This window comes from Corythoichthys intestinalis, chromosome 19, assembly GCF_030265065.1.
Source record: "Corythoichthys intestinalis isolate RoL2023-P3 chromosome 19, ASM3026506v1, whole genome shotgun sequence".
Taxonomy (NCBI): domain Eukaryota; kingdom Metazoa; phylum Chordata; class Actinopteri; order Syngnathiformes; family Syngnathidae; genus Corythoichthys; species Corythoichthys intestinalis.
Window position 1 is genome coordinate 37,540,834 of NC_080413.1, and position 18,588 is coordinate 37,559,421.

General features: G+C 39.1%; 1 protein-coding gene across 7 annotated transcripts in view; it reads left to right on the plus strand.

The window, feature by feature from the left end:
- LOC130907543 (protein enabled homolog) overlaps positions 1-18,588 on the plus strand; it is a 270,375-nt gene that overhangs the window by 119,674 nt on the left and 132,113 nt on the right. For 5 of the 7 annotated variants that reach the window (XM_057822770.1, XM_057822769.1, XM_057822768.1 and 2 more), the window contains exons 2-3: positions 101-266; positions 14,749-14,926. In XM_057822770.1, the coding sequence (XP_057678753.1) occupies positions 101-266; positions 14,749-14,926 (344 nt within the window). Of the gene's footprint in view, positions 1-100; positions 267-2,372; positions 2,502-3,017; positions 3,154-14,748; positions 14,927-18,588 lie in introns of those variants that run through there. The other 2 variants (XM_057822772.1, XM_057822771.1) reach the window with 2 other exon arrangements.

An 18,588-nucleotide genomic window follows, 5' to 3' on the forward strand; every position in this document is an offset into this window, starting at 1 on the left:
CGGACCTAGAAGTCACAGAGCAACTATTGGTTGATAATCTTTCCTGCATAAAACAAACTTGTTCTTGACCTTTTCTTGTTTTTGTTTGGTCTCTTTTCAGTGAACAGAGTATCTGCCAGGCGCGAGCTGCTGTTATGGTATACGATGATGCCAATAAGAAGTGGGTGCCGGCGGGCGGCTCGACTGGCTTTAGCAGAGTCCACATCTACCACCACACTGGAAACAATGCCTTCCGTGTGGTCGGCCGTAAAATTCAAGATCATCAGGTCAGTACGTAATGATAACTGTTGATTTGATGTGGAGGTCAGATCAATTTGTCTCAGCTATGCAACTGCAGTGTGTTCGTATTTGGTGGTTCAAAACCTAATGCATGGAATCCTTGAGAATGAGTTCTATTCCTATGCTGGCGACGTAACCCAAATTTTCGCATAAGTTGGCTTTGCTTTGTGTAGAAAAAAAAAGAAAAACTATAATACATTAAACTAAAAAAATAAGATGTTGTACTTCCCATTACTGCTGAGAGGTCGATGGAGAGGGTTTTCATTATTTGCAACCAAAAGCACGGAACACGACTACTGTGAACAGCCTTCTCGCTCCAGCCACTCCTCACTCCAGTCAGACACGCGATGCATTTAGGGACAGGAAACACAAAACTCTCATCATAGCAACCTGAACTGAGGTCGACCGATATGGGATCTTCAAATGCCGATACCGATATCTAAAAAAAAATTTCAGCCCAGCCGATATCCAAAGCCAATTTTGTAAGCTGATATTTGAGGCCAATACACCTTTTAAAAAAGCATGTAGATTATAAAAGGCAATTTAAAAAAAAAAATGCTTTAAAACCTTCAAATATACAATGATGACTTGAGACTACAAACCTACAAACTTGGCACTTCTTTTTATGATTATACCAATTCAGCAAGAACAGTACATTATTTTCAAAATAATTAAACACACCAGGACGTCACGACGAGATTTTAAAAAGTGCGTTTAAGCCTAATGTCAAAAATCCGGAACTTACGCGGTTATGTCGCCAGCGTAGGAACGGAACTCATTCGTAACCCGGGGACTACCTGTAACCCTTAAATGCCTCAACAGGAAAAGGAATTGATTGAAAAATGAGTGGTAAATGACATCAAATTCCTCAAAATGAGCTTGTTGCCTGGCATTGGCTGCCACTGATGGCCATCAACTTTCAATCCATTTGAAGTGGGAGGGTGGCAGCGAATGGACGAACATTTATTCGCTGCCACCCTCAAATAGATTGGACGTCTAATCAGGGCTGTCAACAGACTTGCAGGGGCCCGGGGACAAGAGACCATTATAGCCCCCCCCCATCATCCCTGCCGCCAGCTTGTCATGACAACATATGCTGTACTTTTGGCGCAAGCAATGACAGTGTAAATTTTCAAATTATTTAATTTGAGATGGACAGTTAAACTTAACAGACCGTAATGTGAGGTGACACAATGCAAACAAACAATTTCCATCTATTGTCCCATGTAGGCTACAATACAATACAACTGAGAGTGCTATGCCTGCCTGTATACAGTATAACTAAACATCCTGTTCCTGCCCCCTCCACATCCCTGGGGATACCAAGCCCCTCAAACAGTGATGCGCTTAGATATTTTTTGGGGGCGGGGGATCGGGCGTTGTGCAAAAAAAGGAAATAATATATATTTGAAATATTTTATATGTTACAGTTTAATGATTCAAATAAAAAAGAAATATGTGAATGTAAAGTAAAATAAACTAAGGGTCATTCAGGGGCCCCTGTGGTCCTGAGGCCCGGGACAACATGGCCGGTTACCCCCCCCCCCCCCCCCCCACCCCGTCAATGGGCTTGCGTCTACTAGTGATTAACTCATTCCAATTCACCGCTTGTTTTTCTGTTCTATGTGTTAGTTGTTTGGTAGAACATCCTAGAATGATTTCCTGACTCGTGTATCAATAATTGTTATCGTAGGCCTTGTATCGCAAATCGTATCGTTTCACGAGATACCCAGAGGTTCCCACTACTAGTGCAAAATCTGCAAAAAGATTTTTTCGTTAGGGACAATATGTGTCAAAGCAGTCGAGTCGCAGATAAAAGGAGAAAAACACCAGTTACAGTGATTTTTTTTTTTTTCAACAGAAATTGTTGGGACAAGTTTTGGTCTTAAGTTACATGTTTAAAATCTTAAAAATGTGTACAGTGATTTTTTTTCCCCATCAGAAATTGTTGGGACAAGTTTTGGTCTTAAATTACATTTTTAAAATCTTAAAAATGTCTTTAAAAGCATTAAATTTGACTTATAAAAGGGTGCAAGAACACTGTATTCAACAATGAGTGTCTCTATAACAGATTAAAGAGTCTTTGTGATGCATTTGACCTAAAATTAAAGTGTTTCCCGCCAGATACCAAGGAGGCTTTGAGTTCATAAAAACTTACCAAATATGGTGTATCAAATCCTGCAGTTTTATGCTGTATGACTCCACGACTTGGGAATTTAGTGGTAAGCGCAAGCTCTGACTACACCGCTTGTTTAAGCTAGATTTTTTCCCCCAAAATGATTTGAATTGTATATTTTCCTAATTAATCAAGACTTTCGGGAACATTTAAAATATTAAGTTTCCATCTGTTCGTAAAAGTACTGAAATGTTGTTTCTTCTTTTTGAAAGAACTGACAAATTCACTTTTACTTTACTGTATATCACTTGACTTTATATTTCAGAAAGTAGCTGACCGGACTTGGTTAAAGAAAATTATATTTTTCAAGCCAAACCATGTGCTATTTCAGATTTTTTTCCCCCATTAGTTTTGCAAAGTCCTCTGCAACCCAGGGGCCCTGGTAAGTTATCCTCACCACTATGGGAGACTGTTTTGAATTCTTTTTCATTAGTCTGAACATGAGATGACTCAAAGATTAAAGGATTTTAGTGCACTACACATCTTTTCTGGGTATTAACGCTTTATCAGATCAAAAGAGACAAAATGATGTGTGTGTGTACATCATCCCCAAATTGGATGATGCAAAATTATGACAGCCATAAATATTTCAGTCAAAACAATTCTGTATTGTGAGCATATGGGAGTGAAATAGTAGCAGGAGGCGCTTGAGGCTTCCCTTCATGGCTGCGGATCAGGACTTTAAAACCTTAACACTGGTATTTACTGCACTCCATACTGTACAGTACTCCATACTCAGTGGTGTGTACCTATTAAAATGAGCTACACTAGTATCAGTTTGCATTTGACGTGGTAGGTGTATTAGTTTTCTGTATTTGAAATTACAGACAGCTCAACTTTTAATAGTGGTACTTCGTCACCCAAAGTACATGCTGCCATATACGCATACATTACCAAACCCTACAGTATGCATACGTAAATGCAGTATTTTTTTGTTTGTTTTTACGACAGTTTAAAACGGCAACCAAGAAAACCGAGAACCAATGTTCCTTGTAATTTTTTATGTGTATGAGCAGACACACAAGCTCCCTGAGCACACTGAGGACCACTGTGAGCAACATCAGATGTGTTTGTTGAGGCCAAATCTGTTCAAAACCTTGGGTCATAGCAAGTTACATGGACCATAGCAGTGTTGCTTTCGGCAGCCATTTTAATTTTCATCTTAGTCTTTTGGACAAAAATACTTATTAGTCTTAGCTTAGACTTCATAATATATTGACATGACACGGGGCGCAGGGCCGATCCGTAGGAGGCCTATTTTCAAAAACTTCGAGTTCAAATAATTTTAAAACCAAAGCTGCTACTGACCTAAAACCAAAACAGGCAACTACCTTAGCCATATATGAGTCTCCATGAACAGCGGCATCAAAAAATTCAAAGTTGTTCCCTTATAAAATCCCGATTAATTATTTTTTATGTAAGTATCACAAAATTTAAAATGACTATTCAATTCTCAGATTTTACACGAGATACACAAAAACCATCAAATGCAGAGATAATCACCTATATTTTTAGGATCAATAGCAATATTTAACATATCATATAAGTTTTTGCCCAAAATAGCAACTTGAATTTTTTTCAACACCTAATAAATCACTCCACTTTCGCATCAGAAATTTAATTCTTGAGGTAAGCATGCAGAATCAATTATAAATAATTTATAAATAGATTATTAATAAATTCTATATGCAATCACAACTTATTTTAGAATAGAATAGCCCTTTGTTGTCATTATACAGTTGTATAGTTAGAGTTATATAGTTGCAGTGAATGAGGCTAGCGGCCGCCTGACGTAAACAGAGCTTTTCTGGTGAAAATTCTTGTGAATAAATGCTTAAATCCCCGAATTCTTCATAGATATGGACGTAAAACAGTCTCGATTCTTGTTTAAAAGCAAAGAAACCGTGCAGTTAGCGTTTAGTTTACATAAATACATCGAAGTACAATGCTACTCTGTTAGTAAACGAGGCTAGCAGCCGCCTGACGTAAACAGGGCTTTTCTGGTGAAAATTCTTGTGAATAAATGCTTAAATCCCTGAATTCCTCTTAGATATGGACGTAAAACAGTCTGGATTCCTGGTTAAAAGCAAAAAAAAACCAAAAAAACGTGCATTTAGCGTTTATTTTACGTAAATATGTTGAATTACAGTGCTACTCTGTTAGCAAATGAGGCTAGTGGTCACCTGACGTAAACAGAGCTTTTCTGGAAAAAATTCTTGTGAATTTATGCTTAAATCCCCGAATTCTTCATAGATATGGACGTTAAAGGGGATGTTTCGGCAAAGGGGGTGTGAGACATCAATAGAACCGTTATGCGCCAAGATAACAAATATTGATAAAGTTAACAAAAAAATCAATCACATTAATGAGCAATTATCGAAAATAGATCGAAAATGACGAACACTACCGAAAGTGTTCCGGAAACAGCCGAATGGGGCGGCGACGTCACGACAAGTGATTGAAAGTCGAGGCGGAGCTAGGTGCCATTGTTTTTTAACGACGAGAGAGTAGCGTTGGGGTTTGTTTGACCAAAACATCACAACAATGGTTCAAAACTGCTGTGCTATGTGGTGTACAAATAGTTGTTTATCGGAATATAGTATCCATGAGTTCCTGAACGCGAAAAAAAAAGCTGGACTACACAGAAAATGGGTAAAGTTCGTCCGTGCAAAGAGGGCTAATTTTCTAGACACAGCCTCCGGCACGCTTTTCTGTGGTGCGCATTTTCCAACTGAAAGCTTCTCGAACTATGGACAAGAGAAATCGGGTTTTGCTAAAAGATTGCTGCTCAAAGGAGATGCGGTGCCGACCATAGATGCACAGCCACCTAAATGTCCCGAGATATCAAGAGAGAGACGATGACTGCTAAAGGAGGCTAAAGCTACGCAAAGAAGGGAGCAGCCAAGCTTGAAATGGCCAGAGTGAGTACTCTTTTATAATTAATAAAAAAAAATGTCACGCCTTTGGATACAGGACTCGACACATGTATAAATGATCGTTCGTAAAATATATAGAACAAATCCTCTGATCCCGTTCATATTTGTGTCTGTTGGCAGAGCGAAAAGCTATGATAGCGCAATAAATTATAATTATTCTATGCATTCCTTTATTTTGCAGTCACGGTGTATCAGCTTCACAAAAAGAAATGCTAAACAAATCATTGGTGTTTCCCACACGATCTGCTGCCGATGTTTCATCAGTGTCATTGCTCCCCTCAATGACCGTTTCATTACGCTGCATTGGCGTTCGTTTGGGCTCAAATTGGTCACCTATAACACCGATTAAAGCTTTGCAACTCTCCTCGTCACCATTAGATGAACATTCGTTACGTCCTTCTACGTCGGATTCGTCGCTGAAACTAGAAACGAAATTGACTGCCATCATCGCCGCCATTCAGTATTAAAGCACTGAGCCTTTTTCTTGTTGAAGAAACAGCCCTCACTGCCAACTCTGAATTCTCTTTTATTGACAACGAGCGGTGTTTCTTCATGAGGGAACCTGGAATATGTGCAGGACGAACACAATGCATCAGCATAAACAGCTCAAAACACCCCTAATTCTCCCCACACTAGAAGGAATTATATTGATGCAGACAGGCGCTGCCCCCCTAGTGGCCGGTGGCACTCTCTTCACTTGACGTGACGTCACGCACACAATCTGCCAGATCTCGGGCGCCGGTCGTTTTAGCTTGACAATCGAGCCAAATTTCTCTCATTTTCTTGTGTGTAATTACACGAAGTGGCATGATATGAATACAAAAGGCATGCGTTTATGGATAAATGATGGAATATCAAAATTTTCCCAGGGCGCTACATCCCCTTTAAACAGTCTTGATTCATGGTTAAAGGCAAAAAAATGTGCATTTAGCGTTTATTTTACGTAAATTTGTCGAAGTACAATGCTACTCTGTTAGCGACTGAGGCTAGCGGCCGTCTGACGTAAACAGAGCTTTTGTGGTGAAAATTCCTGTGAATAAATGCGTAAATCCCCGAATTCTTCATAGATATGGATGTAAAATAGTCTAGATTCTTGGTTAAAAGCAAAGAAACCGTGCAGTTAGCGTTTACTTTACGTAAATATGTTGAAGTATAATGCTACTCTGTTAGCGAATGAGACTAGTGGCCACCTGATGTAAACAGAGCTTTTCTGGTGAAAATTCTTGTGAATAAATGCTTAAATCCCCAAATTCTTCACAGATATCGACGTAAAACAGTCTCGATTTTCATCTCATCAAAGACTGAGGGAATTTTGATGTTTTCTTCAGGCAGTCATCTTTGTAAATCTAACTGGAACAGCACCAAACAAAAATTCCAGCCACATCACCTTGTCGAGAGTCAAGAATCTGCATTGGTGCTCTGGCTCTAATGAGTATTTGTCCAACTAGTGAAAATACAGCTTCATTTATACTGGGGACAAAAAAGGCACCCTATTTAAAAAAAAAGAAAAATCGATCAGCTTATATGGTCCGGCTACTAATTTTGATGGGCAACCTTAGCAAATAAAATAACTATGAATCAAATTGTGAAATAATTGTGTTGTGTTGTTTGTTTGTTTTTTTATACACGAAATCAAATGATATGGTCATGAATTAATGACACATTTAATGGGAAACGCATATTGAAACTCATGGCCCTTTTAGTACGCCATAGAACAGAACCATAAAATATGTAATTGCACATTTAATAGCGTAATTATTTCTTGAATTTAGGCACTTTTAGTCCTCCATACACTTTCGGTCTTTCCACCTTTCTCTAAAATGGGACTGGGAGTAACTTTAGCTGACATTAACCCACACCTAAATACTGACAGTACTAAACAACAGGTTAATCATGTAACTTAGCAATAAGGTTGATGTCATGGAACCCCCATGTAAATAATCACTAGCTTGCAAATGTAGGAAATAATGATGTGCTAAAGCAATTCTAAAAAGTATTTTTTTTCTTCATCACAACAAACCACTGTCTCTTTGACACTTCTCCTCCTTTTTTTTTGTTCTCGCTGAAATTCAATCCGCAGGGCTTTTTTCTTTTCACAATAAAATGCTGTTTAGCTAGACAGCTAGTATTGCTCAGTGTCAATTGCAAAAGACAGCAGGCTAAAAATAACACCGTCAGGTAGCGCAGCGAGGGGTTAGTGAGATAGGGAGTGTGGCAAAGTTACAGCAGGAAACAATGCAGGAAACAGGGAGAAAACCACATTAGGAAAATGATTTAATCATTGTTTAAATCATTTGAATATTTCTTTATACTGTTATCACCAAATATTAGTTGAACACTTTTTTCTTGCTGTCCCAATAAATTTGTGCACGCTAGTCTCTGCCTAACTGGTCCTATGGAGTGCACGGGCCTGCTAATGGCAAGTTACCCCATCCTGGTTATGAACAGTGAGGCAAATAAGTATTTAGTCAACCACCAATTGTGCAAGTTCTCCTACTTGAAAAGATTAGAGAGGCCTGTAATTGTCAACATGGGTAAACCTCAACCATGAGAGACCGAATGTGGAAAAAAAACTGAAAATCACATTGTTTGATTTTTTTAAAGAATTTATTTCCAAATTAGAGTGGAAAAAAAGTATTTGGCCACCTACAAACAAGCAAGATTTCTGGCTGTCAAAGAGGTTTAACTTCTTCTAACGAGGTCTAACGACTATCCACCCGTTACCTACTGTATATTAATGGCACCTGTTTTAACTCATTATCGGTATAAAAGACACCTGTCCACAACATCAGTCAGTCACACTCCAAACTCCACTATGGCCAAGACCAAAGAGCTGTCGAAGGACACCAGAGACAAAATTGTAGTCCTGCACCAGGCTGGGAAGACTGAATCTGCAACAGGTAAAACGCTTGGTGTAAAGAAATCAACTGTGGGAGCAATTATTAGAAAATGGAAGACATACAAGACCACTGATAATCTCCCTCGATCCGGGGCTCCATGCAAGATCTCACCCCGTGGTGTCAAAATGATAACAAGAACGGCGAGCAAAAATCCCTGAACCACACGTGGGGACCTAGTGAATGACCTACAGAGAGCTGGGACCACAGTAACAAAGGCTACTATGAGTAACACAATGCGCCCCCAGGGACTCAAATCCTGCACTGCCTGACGTGTCCCCCTGCTGAAGCCAGTACATGTCCAGGCCCGTCTGCGTTTCGCTAGAAAGCATTTGGATGATCCAGAAGAGGACTGGGAGAATGTGTTATGGTCAGATGAAACCAAAATAGAACTTTTTGGTAGAAACACAGGTTCTCATGTTTGGAGGAGAAAGAATACTGAATTGCATCCTGCGTCACCTTACACATGAATGTAGTGGGATATACAGTGGTACCTCTACATACGAATTTAATTCGTTCCAGGACCTTGTTTGTAAGTCGAAATGGTCGTATGTCGAGCAGGATTTTCCCATAGGAATACATTATAATTCCATTAATTCGTTCCAAAGCCTAAAAACATACACTAAATTCTTAATAAATATTGCTGGCACTGTTACAAATGACAATTAAACATAGAAAAACAAATACGTTATAAATAAATAATTCAGAATAATATAATAATAAGAAGAATAATTAATAATTATTCCTGTAAATAATGTAACGAATCGGATTCTAATATGGCGGACACTTTTTACTGTCCCTGAACGCACCGCGAAGCTGACGTCTCAGTGAGATAGGTCGGTGCGGTAGAGATAATACTTTCGTTTTCTTGAGAGCAGTCAACTGCTTAAGACAATGGGCGTTTTGTGTTGGATAAGTTCTTAAATAAATGATAAAAACGTGACGAAGCTGGCGATTTCCTTGGCAATTTTACCACAATAATAATTGTCACCTTAACTTATAAATAGTGGTGAACGGTGGTCGGAAGAGGACCATGGAGCTGTATTGTTGAGCCAGTTCAGGGACGCGCACCCCAAGCTCATATTTTTCTATAACTTGCATCTTCATTTCAAAGGTAAGCATCACTTTTTTCCTTGTTTCTCCAACTGTATCAACTTTTTTTGAAAACTGTGTTGATTTCTCACACAAGAAAATCCACCGTGCGTTCGTTTGCAGTGCTGTCATGTCGTCGTATTTCGAGCAACTTGTCGGATGTAGAAACAAATGGCGGCTCAAATTTTACGTCGGATGTCGAAAAGATCGTGTGTCGAAGTGATCGTATGTAGAGGTACCACTGTACTAGTATGTCTGAAAGGGGCTTAAGTTACTAGCTGTGAAACCGTGCACCAATCTCTGAAACATTTCCTGAAGCAATCACATGAAAGATAAGTAATTGGGAGGGGTGGAGTGTACACAAATCAGCCATGTGAGGTGTGGAACCCAATATTTGTGTGAATCCTTTGTGAGTGTGAGTATGTTGGCATCCTATTCAATGCCGCCTGATCACTTATCCTGAAACTGAGTTTTTCTACTTGAGTGTGACTAATTGCACCTAGTCATGCATGAATCCCATTTGACATGTGTTAGTCCTGCAGACGAATGGAAATGCCGCGCGGGACTTTGTTTTTAACTTTCTTCTCGATTTAATGTGATTTTTACGAATCATTTTATTTGTGCTTGTAGACCTTCATGTGATGTAAAGCAATTTGAATTGTGCTATACAAATATATTTGCCTTGCCTTGCTTTGCCTTGCCCGTTGTTGACAGCAGCTTAACTCAACGGCGGGGACTATCGATGCAAGCTGTTCCGTCGAACAAATCTACCTTGTGTTTTGACACGTTTATATTAGATACTTTATTAGATACTACCACTTTCGAAACACTAAGATTATTGGTAGAGCGGTTGGACAGTTTATCAGGCATATAACGTCTTGTAAATACTGTAATATTCCAGTAGCATAGGCTTATAACGTCCTTTAAATAAGACTGTGACTAGAAGTAGCATATTTTAGCAGGCTTATAAATTACTTTGAATAATATTCTACTCTGATTAGCATTTTTAATATCAATTTAACGGGGAGACCAAATCAACAGAAGTGCTTCTCGCTCATTGAAATTAAAGGCAAGAATGAGTCCTTTTACCTAAGTTTACCTTTTGGGGTATTGTTTTTTTTTTTATGTACTTGAATTATTTTCAATATTTAATAGGGTTGTTCTGATCATGTTTTTTTTTTGCTCCGATCCAATCCCGATCGTTTTAGTTTGAGTATCTGCCGATCCCGATATTTCCTGATCCGATTGTTTTTTGTTTTTTTTTGCTCCCGATTCAATTCCAGTCATTCCCGATAATTTTTCCCAATCAAATACATTTTGGCAATGCATTAAGAAAAAAATGAATAAAACTCGGACGAATATATACATTCAACATACAGTACATAAGTACTGTATTTGTTTATTATGACAATAAATCCTCAAGATGGCATTTACATTATTAACATTCTTTCTGTGAGAGGGATCCACGGATAGAAAGACTTGTAGTTCTTAAAGGATAAATGTGACTTTGTATATTGTGACTAAATATTGCCATCTAGTGTATTTGTTGAGCTTTCAGTAAATGATACTGTAGTCATTTAACTGTTCTGCCCAAATGCATGATGGGAAGTGCAACCATGACTGTGCGTAGTGGCACCAATTGATATATCTTCTCTGCGTTGGAAAATAACATAGGGTGTTAAGAAAAAGATCAACTACTACCTTGCTTCCCCACATTGCTTCCCACGATATTTCAAATTGTTGAGAGAGGGAATGTTAGGCTTTAACCAATTAAAAAAAGGCTCCAAAAACTGCCAAAATTTACTCTATTCATTTCACGCTGCCTTTTAGCTCTTTATATAGGTAAAACGGCGCCATTATAGATTGAATGCGACAATGCGTGAGTGGGTCGTGCAACGCATGCGCTAATTGCGTTAAATATTTTAACGTGATTAATTTTTTAAAAAATTTACCGCCGTTAACGCGATAAATTTGATAGCCCTACTTTAAGCCAAAACTAAAGACTCTGGATGAGTGTAAGACATTTTGTCTGTAACGATTTAATTAAAAAATATATTTACCTGTATATTAAAAAAAGGCATGTCCGATATTTTTTTGCCGATTCTGATACTTTGAAAATGACGTGATCGGATGCCGATCGATTGGGACATCTTTAATATTCAATATTGTTACTTTACGGAATATTTAAGGATAGTGTTCTTCTTATTGTGCTGAAGGCCTAACATTGAGTTTGAGATTTGCACTAGTTAATGGTCGGTTTACATTTGTGTTGTCCTAACAGACTGATATATTTGATCCAAATAAATACAAAATGTTCTAAAATACTGTGTTTATTGTTTTATTCGTCCATCAGTTGGTATAAACATCTTTGATGTGAAAGATGTTACCATGCTGGCTAAAAGTATTGGCACCGCTGCAATTCTGTCAGAAAATGCTCAATTTCTCCCAGAAAATGATTGCAATTACAAATGCTTTGGTTTCATTTATTTCGCTTCCAATAAAAAAAAAACACAAAAGAGAATGGGGGAAAAAATCATTATCATTTTACACAAAACTCCAAAAATGGGCCGGACAAAAGTATTGGCACCCTATGAAAAATCATGTGATGTTTCTCTAATTTGTGTAATTAACAGCACCTGTTACTTACCTGTGGCACATAACAGGTGGTGGCAACAACTAAATCACACTTGCAGCCAGTGAAAATGGATTAAAGTTGACTCAACATCTATCCTGTGTCTTTTTCTGTACCACATTGAGCATGGAGAAAAGAAAGAAGACCAAAGAACTGTGTGAGGACTTGAGGAGCAAAATTTTGAGGAAGCATGGGCAATCTCAAGGCTACGAGTCCATCTCCAAGCACCTGAATGTTCCTGTGTCTACCGTGCGCAGTGTCATCAATGAGTGTAAAGCCCATGGCACTGTGGCTAACCTCTCTAGATGTGGACTTAAAAGAAAAGTTAACGAGAGATTTCAACGTAAAATTGTGCAGATGGTGGATAAAGAACCTCGACTAACATCCCAAACAGTTCAAGCTGTCCTGCAGGCAGAGAGTACAACAGTGTCAATCCATACTATCCGTCGGCGTCTGAACGAGAGGGGCTCTATTGTAGGATACCCAGGAAGACCCCACTTCTGACCCAGAGACATAAAAAAGCCAGGCTTCAGTTTGCCAAAACTTACCTGAGAAAGCCAAAAACGCTTTGAATGTTCTCTGGTCAGATGAGACAAAAGTAGAGCCTTTGGGGAAAAGGCATCAACATAGGGTTTACAGGAAAAAAAAAACGAGGCCTTCAAAGAAAAGAACATGGTCCTCACAGTCAAACATGGTGGAGGTTCCCTGATGTTTTGGGGTGCATTGCTGCCTCTGGCACTGGACTGCTTGACCGTGTGCATGGCATTATAAAGTCTGAAGACTACCAACAAATTTTCAGCGTAATGTAGGGCCCAGTGTGAGAAAGCTGGGTCACCCTTAGATGTCATGGGTCTATCAGTAGGACAATGACCCAAAACACACTTCAAAAAGCACTAGAAAATGGTTTGAGAGAAAACATTGGAGACTTCTAAAGAGGCTAGCAATTAGCTCAGACCTGAATCCCATAGAACACCTGTGGAGTAGGGTTGTTCCGATCATGTTTTTTTTTGCTCCCGATCCGATCCTGATCGTTTTAGTTTGAGTATCTGCCAATCCCGAAATTTCCCGATCCGATTGCTTTTTTTTGCTTCCAATTCAATTTAAATCATTCCCGATAATTTTTCCCGATCATATACATTTTGGCAATGCATTAAGAAAAAAATGAATAAAACTCGGACGAATATATACATTCAACATACAGTACATAAGTAATGTATTTGTTTATGACAAGAAACCCTCAAGATGGCATTTACATTATTAACATTCTTTCTGTGAGAGGGATCCACGGATAGAAAGACTTGTGACTTTGTATATTGTTACTAAATATTGCCATCTAGTGTATATGTTGAGCTTTCAGTAAATGATACTGCAGCCATTCAACCCAAATGCATGATGGGAAGTGGACCCATGACTGTGTGTCATGCTACCAATGGATATATCTTCTCTGCGTTGGGAAATAACATAAGGTGTTAAGAAAAAGATCAATTGCTACCTTGCTTCCCCACAATGCTTCCCATGGTATTTCTAATCTCAGGAAGAGGGATTGTAAGGTTTAGCCTATTAAAATAAGGCTCCAAAGGTTGCCAAAATGCACTCTACTCTACGCCTTTTATCTCTCTAAATGAGTAAAACGGCGCCATTACAGATTGAGCGCGACAATGCGTGAGTGGGTCGTGCAACACATGCATTAATTGCGTTAAATATTTAACGTGATACATTTTAAAAGAATTAATTACCGCCGTTATCGGAACCTTAAGCCTAAACTAAAGACTCTGGATGTGTGTAATTTATTATGTCTGTAACGTTAAATACATTTAGAAAACGATTTAATTAAAAAATATATATATTAAAAAAAGGCATGGCCGATATTTTTTTGCCGATTCCGATACTTTGAAAATGACGTGATCGGACCCGATCAATCGGCATCCCGATCTCTACTGTGGAGAGATCTGAAAAAGGCAGTTTGGAGAAGGCACCGTTCAAATCTCAGAGACCTGCAGCAGATGGCCAAAGAAGAATGGTCTAAAATTCCAGCAGAGCATTGTAAAAAACTCATTGATGGATACCGGAAGCGGTTGTTTGCAGTTATTTTGTCTAAAGGTTGTGTTACCAAGTATTAGGCTGAGGATTTTTGGAGTTTTGTGTAAAATGATCATTTTCATTCTCGTTTGTGTTTTTTCATTGCAAGAAAAATAAATGAAGATAATACTACCAAATCATTTGTAATTACAACCATTTTCTGGGAGAAATGGAGCATTATCTGACAGAATTGCAGGGGTGCCAATACTTTTGGCCAGCAGTGTATTTAATCCAAATAAATACCAAATGTTCTAAAATACTGTGTTTATTGTTTTTATTATTCAATCAGTTAATAAACATCTGTGATGTGAAAGATGTTATATAATGCCTAATGTAATAATGTATGGAACATGAAAAGTAACGTCATTTACTTTGCTGAGTAACTCATTACTCTTATATTGAGGTAACTGAGTAATTACTCTTTAAAAGCAAGATTAACAACCCTGTTCATTAGTCCACACACGTTTCAAAGCCTCGGTGCACCTCATTACATTGCTAATTAATTCTTGTATTATCAGAGGTCTAAGAAATTCTCCATTTGCATACTTAAATACTTTGAGCAACCCTTTCACATGAAGACAGTTCACTCTAACTGACTTAAATGAAGATCCAATCTGATGTAAAAGGTTTCTTTCTGTTATCTCCTACCCTCTCCAGGTGGTGATAAACTGTGCCATTCCTAAGGGGTTGAAGTACAACCAAGCCACACAGACCTTCCACCAGTGGCGAGATGCTCGGCAGGTCTACGGCCTGAATTTTGGCAGCAAGGAGGATGCCAACGTGTTTGCCAGTGCCATGATGCATGCCCTGGAAGTGTTGAACTCCCAGGAGACAGGTAGCGTCCCCATTGTGCACGCATGTGCGTCAACTGTATATTAGTTTGCTTGTTCGATGTTGGGTGAAATTTGTTCCGATTGTTTCCAAGCATAGCGTTTATAATTGGCCAGTGATTGTGTAATCGTTTTTTGCTTTTTCTAGGATAGAATTCAGTACAAAGTAGGGATTGAACCAATTTGTCAATTAGTCCACACTTTTCCAAGTCTCTGCGAAGGTTAATGCATGGCTTCGATTCATCGTCAATAACATACAGTGCCTTGCAAAAGTATTCGGCCCCCTTGAATCTTGCAACCTTTCGCCACATTTCAGGCTTCAAACATAAAGATATGAAATTTAATTTTTTTGTCAAGAATCAACAACAAGTGGGACACAATCGTGAAGTGGAACAACATTTATTGGATAATTTAAACTTTTTTAACAAATAAAAAACTGAAAAGTGGGGCGTGCAATATTATTCGGCCCCTTTACTTTCAGTGCAGCAAACTCACTCCAGAAGTTCAGTGAGGATCTCTGAATGATCCAATGTTGTCCTAAATGACCGATGATGATAAATAGAATCCACCTATGTGTAATCAAGTCTCCGTATAAATGCACCTGCTCTGCGATGGTCTCAGGGTTCTGTTTAAAGTGCAGAGAGCATTATGAAAACCAAGGAACACACCAGGCAGGTCCGAGATACTGTTGTGGAGAAGTTTAAAGCCGGATTTGGATACAAAAAGATTTCCCAAGCTTTAAACATCTCAAGGAGCACTGTGCAAGCCATCAAGCCAGCCGTCCTTACAAACTTTCTTCTCAAACAAGGAGAAAACTGATCAGAGATGCAGCCAAGAGGCCCATGATCACTCTGGATGAACTGCAGAGATCTACAGCTGAGGTGGGAGAGTCTGTCCATAGGACAACAATCAGTCGTACACTGCACAAATCTGGCCTTTATGGAAGAGTGGCAAGAAGAAAGCCATTTCTCAAAGATATCCATAAAAAGTCTCGTTTAAAGTTTGCCACAAGCCACCTGGGAGACACACCAAACATGTGGAAGAAGGTGCTCTGGTCAGATGAAACCAAAATTGAACTTTTTGGCCACAATGCAAAACGATATGTTTGGCGTAAAAGCAACACAGCTCATCACCCTGAACACACCATCCCCACTGTCAAACATGGTGGTGGCAGCATCATGGTTTGGGCCTGCTTTTCTTCAGCAGGGACAGGGAAGATGGTTAAAATTGACGGGAAGATGGATGCAGCCAAATACAGGAACATTCTGGAAGAAAACCTGTTGGTATCTGCACAAGACCTTAGACTGGGACGGAGATTTATCTTCCAACAGGACAATGATCCAAAACATAAAGCCAAATCTACAATGGAATGGTTCAAAAATAAACGTATCCAGGTGTTAGAATGGCCGAGTCAAAGTCCAGACCTGAATCCAATCGAGAATCTGTGGAAAGAGCTGAAGACTGCTGTTCACAAACACTCTCCATCGAACCTCACTGAGCTCGAGCTGTTTTGCAAGGAAGAATGGGCAAGAATGTCAGTCTCTCGATGTGCAAAACTGATAGAAACATACCCCAAGCGACTTGCAGCTGTAATTGGAGCAAAAGGTGGCGCTACAAAGTATTAACGCAAGGGGGCCGAATAATATTGCACGCCCCACTTTTCAGTTTTTTATTTGTTAAAAAAGTTTAAATTATCCAATAAATTTTGTTCCACTTCACGATTGTGTCCCACTTGTTGTTGATTCTTGACAAAAAAATTAAAATTTTATATCTTTATGTTTGAAGCCTGAAATGTGGCGAAAGGTTGCAAGGTTCAAGGGGGCCGAACACTTTTGCAAGGCACTGTACTTAGGCAATTTGCACAAACAACATTGATGCAGCAAAGGCAGCACATTCATTGTATGGAAGTATTCTACAAAAAAAGGAAATTAATAGCAGAAGTTTGTATGTATGAGGCACAGTGGGGGTAATTTGTTGCGATGGATAGTGGGGGGTCCAATTGTTGAATCTCTCTGAAATGAGTTTTTGGAATTTGGGATGTCTGTTATTGTAAAGATCACAGGTGGATTTAGAACATATGCGGTATTAGGGTGTCCAGTACTTCAGACTAAAAACTCGACAACATTCTGAATGTGCTGTGCCAGTGCTGTTTAAAGTGTCTATAATTAATTGCTAGCATGCTAGACAAAGTGATAAATGTTCAGAGTCCTAACAAGATAAATTGTTCATAAAAGACTGGCTATGTCAGTCAATTGGACTGTGAAACCACTGTAATATCATATCTAGTGTTTAAAAATATTCCCAAACAGGGATGACCTCATGGTGAGAGCCTGCTGATCAGGCATCGCACATTTGGAGCACTGTGGTATTCATAGTTGTGCTAAATTATGTTACAAATATTCCCTGGCTGTGACCTTGGTGATACACATTAGCCTTGCTTTATGACTCATGCACTCATTACATCGTCTCATCCTCTGGCGGCATACCTGAATGTGCATGTGTTGGCATGCAGAAATGGATAAAGAGTTAAGGGACCTTGACCTTGTAATATGGATCATTGCGGATCGTTAAATGTGTCCTTGTGCCTTGCTTTCAACACAGATTGATCATCTGCTAATACATTTGAAGCTATTCTGTTTTTTTACCTATAATCCAACAAATCCCAAGCAGAGTATATACGGTAATTACAGCGGCAAAAATTGCTCCACACGACCCACTGTGCCCCGTGGCCTCTCCTCTTTACAATGCTCATCAATGCTCGTCTCTCATCCGCTAATAATCCTATCTTCTAATTAACCTCAAAGTCATACCTCATTGTTTTGCGTTGTTATGCTGCTCTACGGAGTGTTTTTGTGCATGCAACTCAAATGCATTGGACAGCACTGGTGGAAGAAATACTTGGTTTTAACTTAAGTAAAATTACAGATAATGGTGCAAAAAATTACTTTAGTAAAAGTACCAATATCTAAGAAAAAAATTACCCAAAGTAAAAGTGGAATGGTAACGTAATTTTCAGACCATAAGAGGCTACTTTGTTCCTTCATTTTGAATCCTGTGGCTTATTTGTTGATTTAATTGGGTAATAGGCAACACTTCGTTTGAAAGCGGCGTCATAAGACTGTCATAAGACCGTCATAATCATGACATGACACTATCATGGGCATTACTGAATGCTTATGACAGATGCCATTAAGTGTCATCCGGCAAATTGTGTAAACTATCTCCATTTATGTCCAGCTTGGATCTTTTACGTCCATTCAACATGAATTTTGATTGTTATTTACATCTGTACTGATGCAATGCATGCTAGGAGGCATGTTGGATGACGACAATATTGACAGCAGGTGGCAGCTGAGGTTGTCTGTCTCTCCCAAGGGAGCAGTGATGGCCAAATGAAGCTTCTTGCCTAATGGGTCAAAGCTTCATGGTGGTTCATTTGGTCTTATGACAGTCGTATGATGCTGCTGTCAGATAAAGTGTTCCTGGTTGATATCTTTTGGTGTAAATATCCCTTAATACAATGAGGACAGCTGCGGCTTATAGTCCAGTGCGGCTTATCTTGTCAGGAAAACGCAGGCAGGCAGGTTGTGTGGACCCAAATGCAGGGAAACAAAAGCAGCCAGGCAGGTGGCGGTGATCTCAAAAAACGGTTTAATAATAACTAACA